The sequence below is a fragment of the Bactrocera oleae genome, chromosome 5 (genome assembly GCF_042242935.1).
Source record: "Bactrocera oleae isolate idBacOlea1 chromosome 5, idBacOlea1, whole genome shotgun sequence".
Lineage (NCBI taxonomy): Eukaryota > Metazoa > Arthropoda > Insecta > Diptera > Tephritidae > Bactrocera > Bactrocera oleae.
Window position 1 is genome coordinate 66,951,955 of NC_091539.1, and position 20,673 is coordinate 66,972,627.

General features: G+C 33.6%; 1 protein-coding gene across 3 annotated transcripts in view; it reads left to right on the forward strand.

Annotated features, from left to right (window-relative positions):
* Nucleotides 1-20,673, forward strand: part of LOC106624506 (inactive dipeptidyl peptidase 10) — a 241,150-nt gene that overhangs the window by 186,799 nt on the left and 33,678 nt on the right. The window contains exon 1 of one of the 3 annotated variants that reach the window (XM_070109587.1): nucleotides 16,463-16,826. The exons of the other annotated variants lie outside the window; for them this stretch is intronic. Within the exon in view, the coding sequence (XP_069965688.1) occupies nucleotides 16,710-16,826 (117 nt within the window). The 5' untranslated portion in view covers nucleotides 16,463-16,709. Of the gene's footprint in view, nucleotides 1-16,462; nucleotides 16,827-20,673 lie in introns of those variants that run through there. 3 annotated transcript variants of the gene reach the window in all.

A 20,673-nucleotide genomic window follows, 5' to 3' on the forward strand; every position in this document is an offset into this window, starting at 1 on the left:
CCAAAGCAATCCGTGACAGTGAAATAAAAAATGGTAACGAAAGCACCAACAGAATATCAAATGGCAAGTCTGGAAAGGAAATCGCATCAATAGGATTGCCAGCACTTAACTTACATAATTATTAGGGTGGGGCGAAAAAAAAATGTTTTTGTTTGCTTAGCCTGAGGCTAAAATTTGTAGATTATAAAAAAATAAAATTTTCGAAAAAAAAAATAAAATTTTTTTCAACATTTAGACTCACAATGTAAAGAATTTAAACCAAAACAAAATTTTTTTGTCCAACAAAAAATTTAACTCGAAATTTACTTTAAAACTGAGAGGGCCGCCTCTTAAAAATAAAATCTTTTCCCCAAAACTTTTCTTATTTTATAATCTACAAATTTTATTCTCAGGCTAAGCAAAAGAACAAAGAAAAAAGTTCGCTCCACCCTAGTAGTTATGTATTTAAATAATTGTTGTAACTGTTGTTATTGCTTTTCCAACATATAGTCCAACGTTACAAATGTATTCTCATTGACACGGCCTCATGATTATGCTGACGATGTGACGCAATCAACCGCAATTGTGTTGGCAGCATCAATGTCACATCATAATCAATACATAAACGTTAAGTGGTCACGCATGTCACGCACTGGCGTAAGCACATGCACGCACAGGATGGACATCAGCATACACGTGCGGTCTAAGAAAATAAAGCCGTTAAGAAGGTTGTGGCAAAAAACACATCCTTATTTCTGATCACTTCATTATTTATTTATGACTGATTTGAAGAGAGCTTACTTCACGCTTATGATGTGCGCTTTTTAGTATGACCTTGAAGTCTTTCAGCAATGCAGGATTAAACATTTTATTTAATTCTTTAATACAACATACTGGCATAGCATTTTCAGTTAGCTTGCAATAAACAGTTCTAATAATATTTATGAACAAAATTTTAAGTCAATTTTTAATTTTAGGCTATATAGTGCTTTGATGTTTTTAAAATTAACTTTGAATGCAAAATTCGTCTTAAAGCCTTTAAAGTGGTGTTATATTGTTTTTAGGTTAAATTGGTAAGAATGAGGCAACGCTCGTTAATCTACTACAGAAATATTGACAGAAAAATTAATTAAATAAATCGTTAGAACTTTAGCAAATGCAACAATAACAAACATCACTTGCATTCGTCTCGAATATTTTTATTGATAATGGTCAACATTCAACAGCCGATAGGCTAGTGTTACTAACAAGAGTATGGCCTCGGTATGGCCCTTGTAGCTGCTGTCACATACAAAATGTTATGGCCAATCGCTAAAGTGAGATCGATTTTCTACCATTTGTTTCAATCACAAATATACTACAATAACACATTTACAACACATTTTTTCAATACAAAATCTACATGCACATTGACTATCGTTACTAAGAAATGTTTTGCGCCTCCTATTCGGGGTTGAAAGCTCACGATAATTTATCTTCAGCTGTCGCCAATCGCAACCAATTATTGTTGAGGTCGTTCCCAACAAATCGTTTGTTTATTTACATGCCAAATCAATTAACTCATTTGGCAATACTTTCAATGTGTGATTGTGTTTGATTCACTTGCCAAATTGTTGTTGTTGGCAGGAAAAGCTTAACCCTCTTTAAGTTGTGCTTCAGTAACTGAAAAAATTTTGCACTAAGATATGGTAAACCCTAAAGAAGATTTCTCAAAAGATAAACATAGAAATGAGCTAGAAAACAGGAAATCACGAGAATCTGAGCAGAAAATGTATCACAAAAACTAATTTTAGACTCTGACAACATGCTAACAGGGCATAACTGGACCTAGCTTGCTTTAATAAAATATTTTTAAATATATGACTAGAAAAAAACTGAAAATTGTGTACTTTGAAGACTACCTATTCTTTCTGTTGATGCGGTGTTAACAACATGTTGCACAGACTATAATACCATAGTTTTGTTCACTTAACTCTTATTTGTATCACCTAAAAAAATCCAGATAGATATAGGGAGATATAATATATATAAATGATCAAAATGACGAGACGTGTTGAAATCCGGAGGACTGTCTGTCCATCCACCGATCTCTAAATTGTGTAAAAATTTAGACATCTTAATGAAACATGTTCTTTGGCGCTATAAAAAGAACGGTATTATGGATGGACGGAAACGGACCACTGCCACGTCCACAAAATTCCGTTGATCGAAACTCTTAAAACTCTCATATCTAAGTCTAATGTACATAGAATATCTCAGCAACCACTATTCAAGGAAAGATCAAAAACATCCGTTACGATAATATTATGCCGTTATACCAAAAATGGTTAAAATCGGACCAATACCACCTCTAGTCCCCATATACCTTAGATAAGAATTTCAAAGTTCCGGTTTGCTTTATGCCATATATATCGGTAAAAATTTTGTGTGCAAATCCATGTGAAACGAAATACTTAATGTGTGTACATCTCAATTATCGATAACAACAACATACATAATTAAATGAATGTGCCAACGTTTGCATTAGCAGATCGAATAGTCATCACTAATGCTTAGAAGATCCAAGTGCTTTTCGCTTTCAGCGTCAATTTTCATTACCTCTGCATCGGCAATAACACTAATAAAAACAAAAACAACTTAATGCATTAAGCTCATACAACAATGTTAATTAACAGAACGACACTCGTCAACTCGGCTACACGAACGGTGAAAGCATCAATCCCACAGCGAAGGTCAATTACATAGCACACAGTATATATAGGGATATACCACATATATCTACATATGTGTACGTATATAGTAGGGTGGAGCGAGAAAAAATATATCTTTTTTTGCTTAGCCTGAAGGTAAAATTTGTAGATTATAAAAAGAGAAAATTTTGGAAAAAAATTTTTTTTTAACATCTAGAGCAGCATACTCACTTTTAAAGTAAATTTCGAGCCTCTAGATGTTAAAATTTTTTTTTTTTCCAAAATATTTTTTTTTTATCACCTACAAATTTGATTCTCAGGCTAAGCCAAAAAAAAAAATGTTTCGCTCCACCCTAATGTATAGTATTTATGATTAGATAAGCGTTTTAGGTTGTTTGTGCTTTTATACACAAAAACCGCCATTCATATATAACTGAACTAAACCATTTTAACCCTAATGCATTGACACCTTTTTCAAAACTCAATAATATTGTGGTTTACTTAGCCACAAATTTCTGACAAGCAATTACATTTTTGCGACTGTTTTCAAAATACTGTTCGACATTGGAGGGTTGAGTGGGTTCAATGTAAACTCAAACACAAACTCAAACATGTAAAAATGTATATGAACTGCTTGTCTAGTGGGGAAATTTTCATGTAATGTCGACAATTAAAGTGCCAATGTCTGAAATGTCATTTAGTGCCAATGCGCCTTGGAGTATGCAATAAAAGTGAGCAAAAACAGCAACCGCCGATCACTTTAAGCACAATAGCATTTTGAATCCGCCGCAGCTGGTTAGCTGGTTGCACACATGCCTGCTAAGCGTTTTAATAGCTTTGGTCGGCACTTAAAGTGCTGGTGGCAGCGGCGGACAGCGCTTGGTTGGTATTGCGCTTTTTAATGTGAACCGTTAAAAGTTGCCCCTTTGGCAAATAAGTACAATCAAGTATTCAGTGCAATTTAAACTTTGAGTAAATGAGTGTGTGAGTTTGTTAACTGATGTATGTGTGTGTGTGTGTGTGTGTGTCAGCAATGTTTAAAAGTTAGTTTTAAGTGCCACTAGCGTTAATTTCCTTTGTATACATGGCGTGCATATTGACACACGCACACGAACTCATAAAAACACACACACATACCAACGTATACCGCCCATACTTTAGCTAAGCGCGTTGCAAAACTTTTTTCGAACACATTTTCAACTAAACTCTGTGTTGCCTGCTGTGATAACGGAGAAAAATCTTGTCTATGTATTTATGTTTGCATGTATGTGTGTATATAAAAAAGTTAGATTAACTTAATTTGACTGAAAGCATATATTTGTTTAACTATCTAAGTAAATATATATACATGTACTTGTATATGAATGTATGTTAGTGTATGTTTTTCATTGTGGAGCTTTCGCTTTCAATATTAAAGAAAATAATTATACTGGCACATTTAACTTCGTTATTATTTTTTATATTCCAGAATTTTCTTTCCAACTATAAATTGACGAAGTGCATAGTTATCTCATAAATTCTGAAAAATGTAAATGCGTTACACCATCTCAAAATCTTTGAGATAAAAATGTAAGCATTTAAATTATAACGCTTTTGAAAAATAAAAGTTAGGTTAGATTTGAAAGAAGTGTTTCAGAAGTTCATATAATTTCGAGTAATGTCAGTCGCTGATGGCTGCGATTAAGTGGCGTTTTGTAAGCCTAAGCTAGAAATTACGACTACACTCACTTTCAATTTTAGATGGAATTTATTCAGTTAATGCCGTCCTGCAGTTCGCTTTAGCTCTAGTTGATAGTTTGGTGCACTTCTAGCTATATTTAGTTTCATAAAGATCCTTCATTAAAGCTTATGAGACCATATACTCCTAAACCGTCAGCCTAAACGTATACCTCTGTTCATATCTGATCGAAAATATTTTATCTAATTGAGCTGTAAGCATCTGCAGGCTACACTGAAATATCTTTTATGAAATATTTTTAGTTAGTTCTAAAAAAAGTGATATTATATCTAATAATTTCAGTATTCCAAAATTTTTTTTTCATACATTCCTCGCTTCAATTACTTTAAGTCCTACCTTCCACAATATTTAAAACATATTCAATAATATTGCCATCTATTGATTCTCATAACCCAAACTCAAACTCCAAAAGTTGACTAAGGGTAATCTTCATTCTTCAATGATGACCTATTCTGGTTATGTAGGCTTTATGTAGGCAACCAACTCATTTTTTTCACGAATTATAAAGCATACCAATTTTATTTTTTCGTGTAGAAGGATATATAAAAAGAAATTCAGAAAAATAATGGTAAAGTGTAACTAACTTAAAGTAAGCATGAAAAACACAATTATAATTGACAGGTGCAATCTAAAACTTTGGCAAAAGTTCAAGCTTCAACTATCCTGGTATTTCCTTGACGACTCTATGCGTACATGTGTGTGTATGTACGTCTAAGTGAACGCCACGCAACCAGGTTGTATCAATCACTGTCTGTCAATAGGGCACTAACTTAGAGTTAGAGGCAAGAATATCCAAAGTTGGCGGCAGCATCAAACGCACACATGTACTCGAAGCACAACGCAACTGTTACCACGTGTTCAATGAAAACCAACACGCTCATCTGTCATGCAAACGAGGGAGAAAGAGAGAAAAAGAAGATCAAAAGAAAACGCCATCAGTGCCTTAACATTTTCATTTCCATTAGCATCATTTATATGTCCATCATCAAGCATTTAGCATTGACAACACTTTTCATTATCGACGACAACAGGCCGTCTCTCCCCATCTCTGTACCGCTGCGCTCCTTCTAACCAATCGTACATGACGACTTTCGTGTTATTGTTCTGGTGATTTGAATGAGAATGACTACCATTTCAATAAGAATTTCCGTTTCCTCTATTTCCATATTGTTTTGAACAAAAGCAAAACCGACAATTTGTCACCGTTGCCGAGCACATCACCAAGCAAACGAATAGGGTGTGATGAGACATAGTCATTAGAAGTTAATTTTAGGTAACAACTTATTTAAAGCTATTCTACTACTATCTACTGCTTTAGATTTTAAAGAGTTGCCATGAATCTTCAAATTTAAACGTAAAAATAACGTATGCATTAGAAAAACGAAAATAATTAAAGAAATTTTTAAATCCACATAGATCTTAATTTATTTAACTAAATTAAATACAAAACTTAAAACGGCGACGAAATAAGTAACTTTTCGCTATTGATCTCGCATAGGGCTGTCGCTATTTTAACTATTTGAACTAAATCATATTTGTATGTGTATCTTATTTGAGTGAGTTATTTTCCTAAAACTCAAAAATGTTTTCAAATATAATATACTAAAATACATTATTTAAAATAGCTTTGCCACTAAACGAAAAAAACAATGAACTTAGACTCCTACGAAAACTTAAATCTAAGCCAAGTGGTTGAAACCGAAAATATTGCTTGAAAAAGTGTCCAAAAAGTACCGGTTGGTTGAAAAGTTTCTGCTCTCACCAAGAAATAGCACTAAAGTAATTTTTCGTCAAGACAATGCACCTGCTCACAAAGGTGTTTTGACAATAACGAAATTCAACGAATTAATGTACGAATTGCTTAAGAATCCACGGTATTCACTAGATTTAGCTCCCAGCTACTACTACCACTTCAGAAACCCAAAACAATTTCTTCGTTTTCCGGCAAATGAAGAAGCTATTCAAGCCGCAGACGGGTGTTTTGTAGAGCTGCCAGAAAATCAATATAGGGATGGCATAAAATTATTTGGGGATCATTGGAATAAGTGTATTGAAGTTAAGGAACATTATATTGAATAAAAAAAATATATTTCGTACCAAAAACAGTATTTTTTCATTTTGAGCGCAGAAACTTTTCAACCAACCTGTATGCTTTCATTTCTGCGTCTCCACTTCATTCACTCGGCATTAAACACTTCATAATACAGGTTTGATTAATCATTTCCCACAGCAAACATTAAATACGAAAACAATTACAAATTTCTTACTGGGTACCTTTCACACAATCACCAACAAACATGCACGAATACTCGTGTGGAGAAAAAGATTTAGTATGTTTGCAGAAATGTGATAGTAGATTATGACTATTTGTTTGTATTGTCATTGAAATTGCTATTGAAATTATTATTGCTTATTATTTTCTTTTTCTGCCTCCATTTTGTATTAACTCCGACAAACTACTTTATGGTATCCATTAATATGAGCTTATTTTATTGAAATGCTTTCTATATATTCCTTTATATAGTATCTTTAGCAAATAATATATATACTTTTTCTATATATTCCTTTATATAGTATCTTTAGCAAATAATATATATACTTGTATTTCATTTTATGTTATTATAAGATTTATTCCAGCAATTTGCTGACAAAAGAAACAATTTAAAAATTCGGAATTTAATGGATGGAACAAAATATTATGATAGTCAATAAAAGTCAGCAAATAATTAAAAAATATATAAAAAATTACAATAAATGTTTGCTATTGAAGAACGCAGTTAAGAGGTTATGTCGCAATATTTATTTCAGTTTTATTAAAGTAAATTGTTTTACTTATTTTATAATCTTCCTTAAAACTGATTGAGTTACATAATAAAGACATGCTCAGTGAAAGTTCTAAAAGCTCTGGTAATTTTTAGTGAAACCAGCTTTTAGAAAAGTTGGAGTGTTTAAAAGTATATTTCTGTAATAAAACCCTTTGTTGGTTTTAAATTTTGTTTTGTTCTTCCTTCAAAAGCATACAAATATTCTCCTATCAAAGATATGGTCATTACGGTAGTCGTAAAATATAAGAATGATCGCTTGCTTTACTAAAATATTTCTTATATAAATTTATCTATATATAAATATCTAATAAATTATATGTATATAAATATTTCTTAATAAATTTATTCATCTCTCGACTCGTTTATTAAGTTAAGTGTAAAAAATCACAAGCAAAAATTTTAGTAATAACTACCACCCTAATATCCCAAACAATACTGAAAACATAGTATATAGAGCAATATTGCATTACAGAAATAATATGTGAATATGTATGTACAAGAAGTGTTTGGAATTTTTACAATCAGTTCTCCCCTTCAATATAAGCGACATAGCAAAAATAAAAATTACACAAGCGATTTAATAGAAATTGAACACACTTCTTTATCTTGCTTCGACATCTTTAGCTGGTTTACTTTGAAAATTGATAAGAAAAACAAGTGGAGCTGAAATTGGTGAAACAATGGAAAGGCTAAAAATAATGCGAGTTTTGCAAACTAAGGGATATTTTTTATGTGAATAAAAACTCGGAATTTCCTTTGGAGTTCATAAATATTTTCCAAAAATGAGCGAAGAGATTGCATAGACTTTAAAGCGAAAATTCATTTATTATATATATTAAACTGAGCAGGATGATTTTTATAATTATATTCTTATATTTTTTGCAAAGTATTATTTTAATTATTACCCATCTAAAGCTATAACATTTTCCATATATTTGGCAATGTCTGACGCACACACATTCTTGACCAAACCTTGTTCGGATGCAAACCGTCTTCCAGTGATGGCGTTCTGCAATGACCGATCCAAATTGTAGTCAGAAGGAGCAAGCTCTGCAATATAAGGCGGTTGAAGCAAAACTTCCCAGTCGCTGTTTTCTAAATAGTCTTCAAACGGTCTTGCAACATTGCACAACGAGTTATCTGAATATATTTTCATGCCACAGCATTCATCACTTCTTTTATCACGATTTAAAAATTTAATAATTTTAGTACTAACCTCTAAACACTCACTTCGCATAACTAGAAATCTTTTATTTGATAAAGCTCCCTCCCCTAAATCTGTTTCCACACAACTGCTTCCGAGGCACTGCACAAAGCCCTTGCAAAATGAAAGAAACACGCACAAAAAGTCTATTAATTCACCTTCTATGTCCATTTAAACAAACTGTTATTTCAATACACATACATTAACAGAAGCATTATAACCACTTATGCGCCTGCAAGTATGCAATGCGTACGCAATTTTCAATTCTCCGCCAAATAAAGTACATAAATACAAACTAACGCATATTTCAACAAAGCAAATACAAAACGACTCACACTACTACACTTCCGTGCAAATACACACACACATGTAAATAAGTAGTGTACGAGTGCAAAGGTGAGCTGCGATGCAAAAACGCTCTCGAGCACTTAACGCAATACAGTTACGCAAAATGCTGCTTTTATTTGTATATAACTTGTATGTATATTATATATGAGTATTTGCGTATATATCTAGATATAAATATGTTTGTGTGTTTTTACACCCTAAACAAGGTATATTAAGTAGTTGTATAGGAAACTTTTTTATTTGACGAAGTATCTTCACGAGATTTAGTACAGATTATTTCCCAAGGCACCGCTATAAGCTCCAAAAAAATTGATCTCAGATCGGATCACAACAGCATATAGCTGCCATACAAACTGATCGTCCAAATTTTAGTCCTTGTAGGGTAAACTTTTTAATTTGAAAAGTTATCTTCATGAAGCTTGGCTTATATCAAAAGTCAAGGTAAAGCTACAATCCTCAAATTCAATTGTTCAGTTCAGACCACCCAACCCAAATTTATATATACATATACTATACTATCGCTCCGGCGCAGCCGATGTTAACGTTTTTTTTTTTTTGTTGTTACCTGATAAATGCACAACACGCTGGACTGGTTCGCGCAGCTTTTCAATTTCGCTGAAATGGATGATTTTCAACGGTTTTGCAACAGATTGCTCCAGGCAGCATACATTTCCATACATAATAAACCACTGCCGTTATCGCCAACAACAGCACACCGTGCGCGCAAACTTTTTAATTTCATTTTGTAAGCGTTTAACTACCTTTACACCGCCATTCACTTATTTTCACCTATGTTTACATATACTCACAAATATGCACGAGTATTTGTGTGTATGTTTTTATTTCCGCCTTGTTTATTACTCGCATGCCGCAGCATTAAATTTATGTATCCGTGCCACAAAAAGCATGCACGTATATTAAATGTATGCATTTCCGTTACTATTGTGCCGTTATATCTCACCCTTCTCCAAGTTTCACGTGCCGATAAAGCTTTTCGCATTTAACTGTTCTATTTTGCATATTCATTCTCATAAAGTCATGCATGCAACAATGTCACGTGTAGCAAGGTTCTTATGCACATTCGTGGCGCCACAGCGCACATTCAACAAGTTATTACACGCTTATTTGATTAGCCAATCTACTTCACTACTCAAGGAAGCAGTTCATTTCATGTGCAAGTATTTGCACTCGCATTTGCATTTCCATCACACATATTGTGTTTCGCTTTCATTAGCTGATGTGTGTTTTAATTAAGCCGCTTCGTTAGCGAAGTTACATTGTGTAATCTTAAATCAACAAGAATTATTTATAACACTTTGTTGGGGGAGAATGAGTATATGAAGTAATCATTTCTTAAAGAAATACAAAGTTTTTTCCTAGCTTTAATATAAATGCAATATATGTAAGTAAAAGTTGTAAGGTCCGAAAAAGGGGTAATCTTAGGTTATACTGAAATTTAACAGCAAGTCCAATGTATTATTGTGCCATTACTTTATCATAAATACGTTAAAATTATACCTCCAGGATATGTCTAACAAAACAACAAGAAACAATCTGAGCAGTGATTTTTTTAGTATAAAAAGTCTTGAAGGGGGCCAAAAGTCATAAGTTTTCAGGCCAAATCATTGTACAATTATTTTTACTTCAAACATATCAAAAATTGTATACAATTCAAACAATAATTTTCGGATGAAAAATTTTTCTTGTATACTTTGTTTCGTTAAATTGTCTACAAGGGCGGTCCGATAACTAAATACCTCACAAATAAGAGTTAAAATTTTGGCAAAACAGCGATTTTTTTTTCCAACATAGCCTTTTGTTACCTCAATACACTTAACCAAACTTTGCTTTGCTTTTTTAACCCGTCTTTAAACATTCGTTTTTATAGAACTACCGCTTCCGTGACGGAGATAACTTTCTCATTGACTCATTTAAGTTCCGAAATCAAATAAGATTGCATGGAACAAAATATGGAGAGCACGGGATATAGACCCAATAATTCGACATCTTACTATGTGAATCCAAGAAAATAGCGCTCATTACCTTTCCGGCCGATAGGACAAGCTTCGCTGTTTCGACTGTTTTTCGGTTTCTGATCTCGTAGCTTCCAAGAGCACCGCATTGAATTTTTCATTTCAATGTCTTGTCTACCAGTTAAGTCTTCTATACCTCCCTCGGAAACAATTCACTTTATTAGAGTAGAATGCTTTAAAGTCGCTATAAAAATTCGCGAAAGTAGAGGTCATACAAGTATAAAGAGTATATTTTTATGAATCCGCTGAATAAAATCATAAAAAACTTTTTTGAGTTCTAAGACCATATAAGGCAAGTGATTTTTTTTTTTTTTGAGAGTCATAGGAAGCGTTTTACTCTCAGTAAGTTACAACAAGGTCTAGATCACTATATAATTGGTTGGATTGGTTCTTCGTTTTCCGCCTTTGCATGGTTACGGTTAAAGCACTTTGGCTCTAAATGTTTTTATTATGCTTAATTTTATGCAATTAAAGATTTCTGACAATAAAAAGAACAATACCGAAGTTATACAAGTTTGACCTGTCCATTAAAAATGAGCAACAAAACATAACCTAGTTGAATATCAAATACACTTATAACAACGAAACTTGACAAATTATTAACTGTGTTCGTGCCTTTATTATTAAAAGTATGCTCTCTTATTTCTAATTGAATATTTCCTAAGGAGCAGTCGTATTTAAGTTTATACTACAAAATGTTTGCACCTCAGAAGTTACATTCTATATTTCAATAACATGAAAAGTCACTTCGAACATAACTTCTTCTAAGCGTTTAACAGCTGTTACAATATATAACATTGTCGCTATATATACATGGAAGCTTTCTAGCAAGCTATTTTATAAAAGTTAACTACAGCCAACTTTCAGAGCTTTCAAATAATGGATAACGTCCTAAAAAGTAAAATAGCATAAAAGTTTTTTAAAGTCTCAAAAGCTCTGCAAGCTTTAAAAGCTCCACAAGCTCTTAAAACTTTCAAAGCCCCAAACGCTGCCAAATCTTATATTACACACCGCAACCATATTTGACTTAAACTTTTGCTGTGCAACAAATTTTGACACTTATCAAGTTTACCTGGAAACCGGTTTCCAGCGCTTACTACTGACACGCGCAGAGCATAAAAATGACAGCTACCGCGTACATGAAGAGAGTGGTGACCATGACAGCTGGCGTAAGTAAAGCGTCGCCAATCGCAACTCATGCTAATGGAATCGCGTCAACAACGAACAGTTGCTGCTCACTTTTGCTGTTGTGAACAACGCAAAAAACAGACGAACGGAAAAACGAAAGCGTGCCGCAGAAATCCTACGTGCGACAAGTGTAGAATTTAAAGCGCAACACAACAATGAAGGCGACTTTACGCGCGCGAGTCCTTTAAGTAGACGTAATGACGAATAAAGCGAGTAAAGAAGAATTTGTGGAAAGGAAATAAGGAATTTCATCTATAAAATAAACCAAGTAATACAGTCAGCAACTCTGTGAAAAAGTGTCGACGGAACTTTCACTTTAAATGGTACTACAGGTGTTAACGCATTTAATGGGCAAACAATGCGTAAAAGTGTGAAAGTGTGCGTGCGCGACAATGCGAAAGGCAGCAGGCGAGGCAGATAAAAACACTATTCTACGAAATCGAATACATATTTCAAGGCGTGAGCGCATATGTTGACACTACCCAGCCAACTCATTGCCTTCCACAGTGGGCGTGTGTGTGTGCGTGTGTTTGCAAAGGCGTGCGAGCTTCACAGCTGACTGCGCCATCCTTGTACCCTCCTATATTGAAAAATAATAGCAAAAACTCGCCACAAGTGAATTTGACTCACTTTTTTGTTATTGTTTTTCCGAGGAAATTTGAGAAAAAAGGGAAAAAACATTATGATTTTAATACATTTTTCATGTATTTGTTTTTGCATTGCAATGTCGCTTCTCCTTCCTTCTCTTCTATTGCTATTCTCATTGTTTGTCCATTTTCATTTGCAAATTCATTTGCTCTGCATATCTTTTACGCACAGATGTGCGCACAAATACACCCACACAAATATAACAAAAATCTATGTTTACATTTACGTCCACAGCTATTTCTTAGTATTCTGCAACCATTTCACATTCTCCTTTCCCCGCACAATTTCATTCACTTGTAGCTAGAGTTTTATCTACTTTTTTTTTTTTGCTCACAGACCTTCAATGTGTTTTTTTACCGTGTTTTGCCTTCAGTTTCCGCTAACATTGCGTTTCACAAGTTCATATATTTGGAGTTTGTTTAGTTGAAGTTTTTCTGCCACATTCCTAAGTTTTTGTTGTAATTTGTGGTTTCTAGAATTGTTCAGTAGATGAACAGATTTTGTGTACTCATAGTAGTCATCTGCACAATTTATTCTCCGAAGTGTTTCCTAACTTATTTGTCATTTTTACTGTTAAGTCCTCTTGGAGAAATCTAGAATTCAACATAATTTTTTTTTACATAAAGAGATACTTTCCCCTCCCTAACAAATAAGGAAAGACACTGAATTAAGCATCAAACTATAATATTGACACTATGTTTCAAATCGCCAGTTCTAGATCTGTAACTAAGCCAAAACTTCTTCTTTATAAGCTAAGAGATAGTGAGAAACGTGTTATGCTTTCTACAGATTTACCCTTAAATCAGATATTATTGTATTTAAACCATAGCTATGAACTGAATTTTATAATATTAGTTTTCCGTCGTAAGTTTGAAGGATGGCGAAGAGTCTTGACGCAATATCTCCTCAAAAAAAGTGTCTCTGGTGGATTTGTAGATGTCTACTTTCCATCACCAACCAAATAAATCGCTTACTAAATGTAAATTAATTTATCCGGCGACCGGCGGAGGTGTTTATGAAGCTTCTTCTGTAGATTGGTCTACAGTAAATATTGCCAAGCTCAAGTAAAATATTTTTCAGTTTCAAGTACCAACAAATTTATTATTAAATTTTAAACTAACCAAATTTGTAAAAAGTCTAGCTTGATACATTCTAGAAAGATTCATTTCATCACTTTGTGAAATATACAAGTACAGCTTCGTTGTACTAGCTTACAAGATTCCATATCAACTTAGACCACGGAGTATAACGGTCACTGTCTTGAATAACTAGAGATGAATAAAATTACGTGTGCATTCGTCCTATTTCATTTCTTATAAACATTAGTTTTATTGAAAATTACCAAAATTTTACGAAAATCACCACAGTGGCATCTAACGCCATTTAGTGAACATTTGACCCTTGAGAATTGTTCTGATATCATAGATTTTTTGCAAAGTATTCCTAAGTAATATGAAATGAATATTGTGTTTCTGAGAACTATTAGCATATATCTTTTATTTTAACCCGGCGTCATTATTGCCGAGTTATACTGACCGAAAGGGGATATGCTATTTAAAATTTGAATTAATGTATGCAGACTATCTGAACCTTTTTATTTTTTATACTAAATTTAAATTTTTTTATAAACTATAAATTCTTTATTTATTCTTCCAAATCAATTTCACCTCTTTCAAAGTAATCCCTATCCGATAAAATGCACTTTTTCCAATATCCTCCTTCCAACGCTAGTCCTCGAAACAGTCGGAATAGTTGTTTTTCTCTTCTATTCAATATTTATCTCCTCAATCGAAACGGCATCCCCGCATTGGTTTGCTTTTGAGTTTGCAGAATAGCCACGAGTCGAACGGAGCCAAAAGGTGAATAGGGTGGTTGCGGAATGACATCAGTCAAGGTTTTAGCAAAAAAGTCGCGAAAAAGCAATGACAGTGTGACAGGGGTAATATCGTGTTGAAGGAACCAAGAGCTGTTGGCCCCTAATTCCAGCCGTTGCAGACGAATAGCTTGATCGAAACGACACATGACGCTCAAGTAATATTCTTTGTGGATAGTTTGACCCGGCGGAAGGGTGATAACTACCTCACCTTACATACTTTACTCTATTGTAAAAACCTGAAGTTGAAAAAACTCCATTCCTTGAAACTACAAAATTTATTTAATAGTAATGACACCTGACTTAAATTTAGTCTGGTCACAGCAAGCAGATTTATATAGTTTGCTGTAGAAAAAAAGGGCAACCAAACAATATTGCTTTTTAACATATTTATTTTCAACTCGAATTAAAGAGTGTTCCATTTTAAAAAATATTAAAATTTATATACAGAAATTGTGCTGTTGGCATAAAAGTCTGACTAAGAATCTCCTGTTACATTGTTTAACTCTATAAATCGGTCGCGATTTTTGTGTTTCAAAAAGAAAAGTAGAAAAAAGCAGCTGCCATAAAAGCCACTTTATTGTTGTAGTTAGTCAGAAAGCTAAACACCGTTTTTCTTAAAATTTAATACTTATAACCAGCTTTCACATTAAAAATAATAGAAAATAAAATTCAATTTACCGCTCACTAAAAGAAAACAAAACATTCTACCAACCCACAAAAAAAATATAATTTGGTTGAAAAAAAGCGAAAGCAGCTCAAAAAAGTTGCGACCCATTTACACTACACGTGTGTGTAAAAAAATATGTCGAAAGAAGGGAATATGACGGTGTTGAAAATAATAAATCTAAATTGACAGTAAAATCAGCAATGAAATGGGATAAAAAAAAGGAAGCAAAGAGAAGCGGATTTTTTACATACCTAATCCCAATTGAGCCACTAAGCGAAGTGACAACAACAGGGACAACGCATAAATGTGTTGTAAACCGCAAAATTAACCTTTGACAACAAAAAATGTGCCACAAAAACTGCAGCAACAACAATAATAATAGGGTGCTTATGCTTTTTATGTGGCATCTGAAATGTGGAAACAATCAGCTGTCGACACATTACTAATACGCCATGACGACCCGCACGAAATGCAGACGCAAGCAAACCCAAATGCAAACCTGTACACACATACTCTTAGCGCTATTCGCTACTCACATAAAACCAAATGAAGCGCTAAATATTTTTTGGCGTTAAATGAAATGAAAAACATAACGAATTTGGTCTAATCTTATGAGGCGATAATTCGCCAGGCGAACAATAACACGCAGCAGTGTGTTTTTCTACAACAACAAAATAGTGGCTACCTTACTGTGAGCGCTTTAGAGAGTTTTTGTGTGAATTTAGCGTAAAATTGCATAGATGAGTTAATGAAGCCATAGAAAAGACTGAGGAAAAGTTTGGGACATAGAAGACAATCAAGCGTTTGTGGCAAAGAAAAAGTTCTCACGCTTTTGCCTGTGTAAATAGCAGCCATTTCGTGCGCCGCGAGCTGATTGAGTTGTCGCACGGATTGAGTTGGTGGTTGAAGCGCGCGCTGATAACCCTTTACGTGGCATTTACTTTGTGGAGTTTGCTTTAAATTACTGGTTTTGTTATTGTTCACTTAATTTATAAGTTCTTATTTGAAGTTTTTTTTGTTTTTAATATTTTTTTTTTTATTTTTTTGTTTTGGATTCGTAAATTTAAAAATAAAAAATAAATTATAAAAGTAAAAAAATAAAAAATAAATAAACAAAAATTTTAAATTATGATAGAAACCTGATTAAGTTATAAAAATAGAGGGTGACCACTTAAGAAAAAAAAAATTAAACAATATATGCTAGAAATTTAAAGATATAGCAAAAATAAAGAGTCATATAATAAGTGGTAAGAAAACTAAAATAAAATTTTTTTAAATTAATATAAAATTAAAAAAAAATTCTAACAACAAATACATCGAAAAACAGCACACTAAAACTAGTTAAATTTGACAAGTTATGAAAAATACAGGGTGACCAACTAAGCAATAGAAATATTGATTGCAAAAAATTTTTTAAAATAAATACGCCTAAACAAACTTCGCACGAATATCAACATAATCTAACGCGTTCGCGTTCCCGCACCCCATATAATAAATAATTTACCCACAAATTATGGTGGAAATACAGAAACCGAAATCTGCCCTGAAAACGCCATCGGTGAAGCGAGAAACAGTCGTTGTCAACAATAGCGCACCAATGAAGAAGGTCACGCTCGTAGCTAAGGATGAGGTGAGTACGCACACACACATACTTACACATACACTTCAGCAATTCCTCTTGTTATTGCGTTCGCTGCCAAGTGCCTTTGCCCGGCAGACAAACAAACGGCGAAAAGTGAAGCAGCGAAGCGCAGCAATAAACGGACGAAAGAGTTGCGCCAAGAAGAGCGAAGCGTGCCGAGCATTCACATATGCGTTGCACACGTGTGCACTTTAGATAGCAGCTCTGCCGCCTCCTGCCACTCACTTTGTGGCATTTTTGTGCCAATTTTCTTTTTTTTACACATATTTGCTTCAGTGCAATGGATGCAGCACTCTTTGACTGGCAGACACAAAAAGTTTACTGTGGCAACAGTGCTTTCGTATTGTTGTTGCTGGTTTCTTATTTTTTCGGTGCATCTGTTATCCATTGTCTTGTAAATTTTTTATAGCCACACATTTAAATTCTTTGTGCAGCGTTTATATTTGCATGCTTTGGCGCTTGACTTCATGGTTGGTGAGGAACACGAACACATACACACACAAGCATACACATGTGAAAAGAAGCTGAGTTGAAGGGCGCGTACTGTCACAGTATTGGGTGTGTTGCAATAGAAATAATGACTGCGGTAGAGAATTTCTTCTGCCTTGGCTCTTTGCAAGTAGGGTTTCTCATTGCTTTAGATGGAAACTGTTTCTTATTTTGTTTTTGTTATAAAATTTGTTGTATTTCGCCAAAAACTTTTAAGCAACAGATTTGCATATGGGCATACCAAACAGAGTAATGAGTGTACCACATATTATAATGGGGTTCTTTGAAATTCAGACCTTATTCCAAATCTAAAATTATCAGAATACTTTTTCCAAATGCAGAGTGGCAGTAATAATTTATTTGTAGCCCTAGTTATAAGAAAAACATGGTCATTGATGCTTTTGAATATGTTATAATTGATGTTATTCCTCATAATTAATACGAAACCAAAATAAATGACACTCATAGAAAAGAGTTCGAATTTATATACAATAAGAAGTGTCTTATTTTTTATGAAGAGTTTTATATTAATCGATACGTTGGTAAGCAACTCGAACTCTGAACATACCCTGTCTTGATTAGTATGCACCGGATATTTTTTTTTTTTTTTTTTTTTTATAGTAGGGGGAAGCATCGAAAGCCGAAGTGAGGAACTTTAATCCGCTAAACCTAACCTACTACCAACCCAAATCTCTCCCACGGAACCACTGGACAAAGTATTACTTCATGGGAGAGAAGGAGACATTTAAGTCTCCTCTACGGTACGGACTAACTGACTCCTAATCTGTTGGAAGTGTCTCAATCTTGTCATTATCAAAGCTAACGCTTCGCTGACTGCTTTCCATTTAATAGAGGACTCACACATAAGTGCTGTCAAATTTTCCACCGAGAAACTACCGCCAAGTGTGGTTTTCAGATTTTCTCTTATACTTGAGAACCGAGGGCAATGGTAAAAAACATGTTCATAGTCTTCAATACACTCTGTACACGTCGGACAGTACGGACTGTAGTCATGAGGAAATTTGTAAAGGTAGCTTCTAAAGCACCCATGTCCACTTAGCATTTGGGTCAGATGGAAATCCAGGTCCCCATGCTGTCTATCTATCCACGGTCTGATGTCTGGTATCAATCTGTAAGTCCACCGTCCTTTGGATGAGGTTTTGGTTCTTTCCTCTCTTTTTGTTGCTGAAGAGGGTTCCGATAGCTGGTATAAGCGAGCGAATTCATTTCCCTGGATGTCAATGGGCACCATACTGGCTAATACTTCCGCAGCGTCGCTTGATACGCTTCGGAAAGCACTTATCACGCGTATTGCAGAAAGCCTATGCACTTTGATTATTGCTTTAGCATATGATTTTGTGTCTAGCGCCTGGATCCATATTGGAGCCGCATACAGTATAACGGATCTCATTGCCTTAGCTAGTGCACCGGATATGTATGTAAATGAGTGTTGTTCCAAGTTCCTTATAGTCATTGTCGGAAACTTTCTAGCAACATAATAATTTTTTATGAGATGTTTATAAGCATTTTTGACAGACAAAGAAATAGCTCTTTTCACCGATTCTTCAGAATTTTTTGAGGATACATTTGTGATTTTCAAATTATGACGAAATAACCGACGAAAAGCCATTTTGACGTTTCTTTATACAATAATATGTGAATGCTAGGCAGATAATATATTTGCACATAGTATATTCTTAATTGTAACCATAATTTATTCCTGAATATTTTCCTATAATCGCTAGAAAATAATATCAGCCCTCTAAAAGTTTATAATGTGAGTAATTTATTGCAGGGGTCAACAAACTAGAAAAAAAAATTTATTGGCAGAAAGGTTCATGTACATGGGCAAACAATACAAAATCGGTGATGAGATGTGGATAAAAAAAAAACCAAATATCAAGCAATGTCGTAACTAATAGTATATTTTTTGTGCTCCTAATGTAAAAAACTGTTATTCATTCGAAAAAGTTTAATTGACTCCATATTGTTTGATTTATAGCAATACATATAACGAAGGCTCTTTCGATACATTTTTTGTTTTAATATGTAGTGTTTAAATTTTTCGATAGACAATATTTCATGCCCAAAATACTTTTTTTTAATTTTAAAACTTATTTTACAAACAGATATGATCTGAAAAAATAATTTTTTCCGAATACGTAAATAAAATATGTATTTTTTTTTAATTATAATATTTTCATAGAATGGACTAATATCTTTGGGAATATGTGTACAAAGTTTCATGATGATCGGTTAAGCGTTTTCGGCGTGAAAGCCTATGTAAACGTACATTTATAATACTAATAGGAATTATGCCTGCAAAAATTCGTTCTTTGATCAGACCAAGAAACTGACATTGATTGGATAACTTTATAAAAAAAAACATGCAAAAACAAGTAAGAAAGGGCTTATTTCGGGTGTTACCGAATATTTTATCTCTCTCTCTTAGTGTTGGCAATATAAAAAAATTTAGCGACTAACTGGAAGTTGGAAAATCTTTATATTAGGTATATGGAGTATAAGATAAGTATCGATTCGATTGAACCGATTTTTGACACAAAGATATACTATTATAAAAGTTATTTTTATCAGAGAAACATTTTACCCTAATTTCAATAATATATCTCACAGATTGACCGATATTTTCAGCAAAAAATCAGTCATACGCACTGGGGTCTACATATTTGGCGTCTGGGTTCTTCAAAAATTATGGCCCAATTTCGACAAATTTTGGACGTAAAATGAAATACTTTGAGGGCACTATTTGTGCAAAAGTTTGTCCAAATACGTAGATTAGTTTTTGATTTGTGTACTGGAAAGTGAAAGAATCAGATGGAATTTAGCTTTCTGTTATATAAAAAGTAGGCGTGGTTTCTGTCAGATTTCGCATATTTTCGTGACTGTGACATAGGAATATCAAAATAATGATATGAATCAAATTTGGTTGAAATTGATCGAGTCAGTCCCGAAATATGAAGCCCACAGGTGCACCTTGCTACTGCAATCCTCTGAACCAAATTACAGTTTTATATCCTAATATTTATTAATCCTCTATTTATTATTTCTAAAGCTATAAACTATCGAAAACTGAAAATCACTCACTCACTAGATGTGCCTAATCATTTTATTACACAATATAATTCGAAAAAACGATCGGCAAAGGGTTAAATGAACGTGTTGCTTTCAGTATTTGATTTCGAAACTTTTTTCTTCACCGTAATAAATTGTGGTTACTAACATAAGGCGAATAAAATAATGCTGCTAAAATATATGTATTCTTCAATATAAGGATAAGAGTGAAAAACTTAAAGAATTGATCCCTATTTTAAAGATTTGCTATTAA